This window comes from Sinocyclocheilus rhinocerous, unplaced genomic scaffold (genome assembly GCF_001515625.1).
Source record: "Sinocyclocheilus rhinocerous isolate Xijiao unplaced genomic scaffold, SAMN03320098_v1.1 scaffold2853, whole genome shotgun sequence".
Taxonomy (NCBI): domain Eukaryota; kingdom Metazoa; phylum Chordata; class Actinopteri; order Cypriniformes; family Cyprinidae; genus Sinocyclocheilus; species Sinocyclocheilus rhinocerous.
Genome location: NW_015648473.1, coordinates 297216 through 302105, shown reverse-complemented (window position 1 = coordinate 302105; position 4890 = coordinate 297216). Strand labels below are relative to the sequence as shown.

The 4890-nt window shown below is 36.7% G+C and overlaps 1 protein-coding gene across 4 annotated transcripts in view; it reads right to left on the bottom strand.

Annotated features, from left to right (window-relative positions):
• Positions 1–1774: 1774 nt before the first annotated feature.
• LOC107709725 (uncharacterized) overlaps positions 1775–4890 on the bottom strand; it is a 4386-nt gene continuing 1270 nt past the window's right edge. Inside the window, exons 3-5 of one of the 4 annotated variants that reach the window (XM_016514317.1) lie at positions 4576–4608; positions 4280–4492; positions 1775–2361 (exon numbers count right to left, since the gene is read on the bottom strand). In XM_016514317.1, coding sequence (XP_016369803.1) covers positions 1991–2361; positions 4280–4492; positions 4576–4608 — 617 coding nt within the window. In that variant the 3' untranslated portion in view covers positions 1775–1990. The remainder of the gene's footprint in view (positions 2362–4279; positions 4493–4575; positions 4609–4890) is intronic. The other 3 variants (XM_016514318.1, XM_016514319.1, XM_016514320.1) reach the window with 3 other exon arrangements.

Below are 4890 nucleotides of genomic sequence, written 5' to 3'. Positions count from 1 at the left end.
CATGCATTTAAACACACACATACTCATACAAACCCATGCACATACGTACATATACTCAGAAGCACACATATGTACATGCATCCACGCGCGCGCGTACACACTTCAGCATTGACAGCTCGTGCAAAACTGCGTTGTCAACTGCTTAAAACAGCAAAAGCACAGTCTGTCCTTCATCAACCCTTCTCATCGAACATGTCCACATCTGTTCTTGCTCATATGAAGTTTGCAAAGACACACATGAATGAGTTTAATCATCATAGATGCTTTATAAGCTCAGTTTGTTTAGTCAGACACATGAGAACCGTCATCGCCATCGGCGAATGTACACGAGACTCATTTAAAGCTCACATAAAGGCTGTTTTTTTAAATATATACTCACTTATCATGCTATGTGCACGGCTTTCCCCCGCTTGTCTCGTTTATGTCTCGGTTAGTCCATTAACGCGCTGAAATAACTGAACACACTCGAGTCCTTCACCAGTACTTTCACACTTCAGTCTAACGTGGAGCGAGTTCGGATTTCTGATTGACAGCGGCACGGGCCAGTGGCGGAGGAGGATATAAAACTCAAAGTCGCGTCCACAAATAACAGCCAATCAAATCACGTCGGAGGCGGGGCTACACGGTTTCCAATAGCGAGGTAGATTGTGTCTGTTTTAACTACTTGTATTCAATAATGTTTTGTGTGCTAAATTAGATTATATAAGTACATACGGTTAATTTTTAAATATTTAAAAAACAATGAAATGCATACAAAAAGTCAAATCAAGGTGAAAACTTGTACAAATAATAAAATATGCAGGGTATCCACGTGTCCGAGCAAATTGGGGGCCCGACGAGTGGGACCTTTTAATTAAAACGAGAGAACGAATTCTTAATTCGTGGACACAGTAAATGTATATTTTTTTGACTGCATCATCATAATAATAATAATAACAATATGAATTTGTGTGACGTTGTGCGTCGCAAAATGATTCGAATCACTCGAATCGGATCGCGCATCGCGAATCATTTGATTCAGATCGGGACTCGGGACTTCGGAGCGGGTTCGCGAATCATTACTCAGATATATGATATATACAGGTTTGGGGGTAAGGCATTACAAGTAACGCGAGTTACGTAATCAGATTACTTTTTTTCAAGTAACTAGTAAAGTAACGCATTACTTTCCATAAAAAGTAACTGAGTAAAGTAATTAGTTACTTTTTAATGGAGTAACGCAACATTGTAATGCATTACTTTTAAAAGTAACTTTCCCCAACACTGGATATATATCATATTTAACTTTTATTTATATATTACGTGCTGAAATAAAAAGTATAAAAATGATACACTTCAAACATTTAGAAAATAATTAAGAAAAAAAGGTAAATAGATGTTTACTTAAAAGCAATCATTCTAACATAATTCAATTATTCATTTACAAAATATAAACCAAAGGAAGAAAATGTTACAAAGGCAAAGTGTTCAAGATTCAGAATCAATATACACTCATTTTCACATGACGAGGACTGATTCTGAAGTATGCAAGTGCTTTCAGAAACTAAAATACCGTACATGTAAATACACAAAAGAGCTCAAGAGGATAGAAAACAACAACTCCCTTGATTATGCTTTCCAATATTAAACAGTTTGTTCTCAAACAGTAAACAGTAAAGACAGTAAAATGAGTTAAAATTACATTTTTTCTTATTATGCCCATTTATATTTTAAATAAGATGATACTGGACAAATTTATAGATCTTTAATAATGTTTAAATAATTAATCAGCCGAGACATATTTCCATGTGGATTTATGCATTACATGCATGTTCTGTTTTTTTTATAATTCTAATATTATTTTATGCATCTTGTATATTTGTACTGCCACTGTATATGTGCAGTTGCAACATTGCAATTTCTCACTTTTGTTTTGAGATAAAGTCTTCTCTTCACTGTTTAACATTATAGAATCCTTCATATTTGCTAATAGCTAAGAGACAAAGTCAATTCACGGTGTGATTGCAGAGAGCAATGCGGCCTCATTGAGGAGATTTCCAGCCTCTTTCCTGTACTTCGGACTCAGCTCTTTGGCTCTCCGAGCCTCTCTGAGGTTTTCCCGCAGGTTGTCCACCAGCCTCCTTTGCTCCTGGTGTCTGGATTCAGCAGCTTCCACCTGATTGATCATGCTGTCCTCGGCTCTCAGAAGCGAGTCGATCATTTCGTTGAGTTTAGTGCTGACGGAGATGATGGCTTTGGCGGCTCGGCTCAGCTCGGTGACGTTCTCCTGCGTCCGCTTCAGTTCGCTGGGGATCTCGGCCTCTGATCTCACCATCAGACTGAAGTCGTATCCTTTAACCTCCAGACTGATGTGGCAGAGCTCTGACGGAGGGAAAATGATGAGGGCACTCGATAAAGATGGAAATAATTATGCAGGATATAAGCCATAAATACAGATTCAGTATCCGGTATGATGGTGAATTCATTTCTGAATGACTAACTGCAATAAATAATTCAATGCATAATCATACTAATAGCATCTAACATAAAAACAAAACAATTCAATAGACATGCATCTTGAAAAACAAATCTGATTGGCAAAAAAGGCATAATATTAGCTAATTTGATGATGCTTACAAACAGTTTTTTTTTTTCACAAAATAAGATTTTTCAAATTATATATATATATATGTGTGTGTGTGTGTGAGTGTGAGTGAGTGTGAGTGTGAGTGAGTGTGAGTGTGAGTGAGTGTGAGTGTGAGTGAGTGTGAGTGTGAGTGAGTGTGAGTGTGAGTGAGTGTGAGTGTGAGTGAGTGTGAGTGTGAGTGAGTGTGAGTGTGAGTGAGTGTGAGTGTGAGTGAGTGTGAGTGTGAGTGAGTGTGAGTGTGAGTGAGTGTGAGTGTGAGTGAGTGTGAGTGTGAGTGAGTGTGAGTGTGAGTGAGTGTGAGTGTGAGTGAGTGTGAGTGTGAGTGAGTGTGAGTGTGAGTGAGTGTGAGTGTGAGTGAGTGTGAGTGTGAGTGAGTGTGAGTGTGTGTGTGTAATGCATTAATCAAAATAACAAAAGCACTCAAATGTTTTAATTTTAATGACAAACAGAAGTATTCAAAATGCATAATTTAACTTACAATCTGCAAAGGAGTGAAAAATTTGTTCAAATCAGTGTTATTTTAGTAGATACTATTAAAGTTCATATTTTGATTTTGTTTTTATATTTTCTGCTTTTATGTACATTTTAGTTAAAATTGTAGCTATTTTGTTGTGTGTTTTTGACTTTTATTTGGTTTTAATTTTCTATAGTTTTTATTAATTATTATTTCCATTTTAGTTTTAGTTTTAGTTATTTTAGTGCATCAAGACAAAGTAAATGAAAATGGGAAATGTTCCCATGTTAACTAGCTGATATAAAATAAGTTAGATATTTATTTTATTTAATGTAATTTAATTTTAATTAATGAAAATGTTTTTTATGGTTTTAGTTTTAGTTAACTATAATAACCCTATAATATACTTCATTTAATGTCAAAAAACTTTAAATACGTTTTTTTTTTAACAAAATCTGTAATTTTCTGTGGCTGTTTGGATGAAGTAAAACACCCAGAGATGCAGCAGAAAACATCAGGCTCATGTTTGCATTTTCTTCTGTCACTGGCCATCACTCTAACCTTGAAATCAGAATTATGCATAAAATAATGTCATGAAAATAGGCTGAGAATTGAACTAATAGCAGTAATCTGGCTCAGATTCAGACAGGAATCATGTGTTTGTGGCAGTTTTTCTGCTGATTAAGGGAGAGTACAAGACCTCTACACTGCACAAATGGTTGACAGAAGCAAAACAGCTACGAAATGCAATATTTTGTCAGAAAGTGTGACCTGCTAGAGCAAAAGAGACACTATTTTTGGAATCAGCACCCAAAATTAGTAAGAAACGAGTATAGAATTCCATTCAGCAAATATGATGCAGGTCTGGATATGAGACTGGACGAAAATATGTACAAAACCATTTAAAAAGTACCATTTATATGGTAGTCTAGGATACTATTACCACAGGACACATAAAAAATCACCACTGCACCTGCAAGCATCCAAAACATGATTCTGAATGACTAATTAAATGCAAAGTTGCACACAACATAAACTTATATGCAACTTTTATCCTTATTATGTATCCTATTTATCCTAGACAGACTCTATTTGTAATGGTCCATTATAAATAAAGAGTTTTGCTGGAATATCTCTGCACTGTGTGCAGTCGTTGCTCAGGCAGGCTGTGCCCCCTGCAGGCTGTGTGAAGATCTTACCATGTTTCTCCTTGATTTTGCTCAGGCATTGAGACAGACTGTCGTTATTTGGGCAGTGGTAGTGGCTTGCAAGAGTCTGAAGCATGTTCTTCATTGTTTCATAATGGTCCTGCTGTTTGTTGAAAGTATCAGCAACGTCAGTAAAACGCTCATCGAGGCCGGGAACGCCAACACGACGAGCAGTAAAGCTGCCGCTCTTCTGAACTCCATCTGCTGGAGGATAAACAGATAGATAGAACAAACAATAGAACGAAAGAATGATAGAACGATAGAACGATAGATAGATAGATAGATACCATTAGCTGCTGGTCGTGGTGGTCTTGCAGATTCTGTTTGTACAACAAACGAATAGATGAAACAATTAATGAACAACAGAACGAATGAATGAAAAAACAACAGACAGACAGAAAAATAAACAGACAGACAGACGAAAGATAGACAGACAGATAGACATAGATAGACAGATAGATGGACAGACAGACAGACGATAGACATAGACAGACAGACAGATAGACATAGACAGACAGACAGACATAGATGGACAGACAGACAGACAGACAGACAGATAGACATAGACAGACAGACAGACAGATAGACATAGATGGACAGAC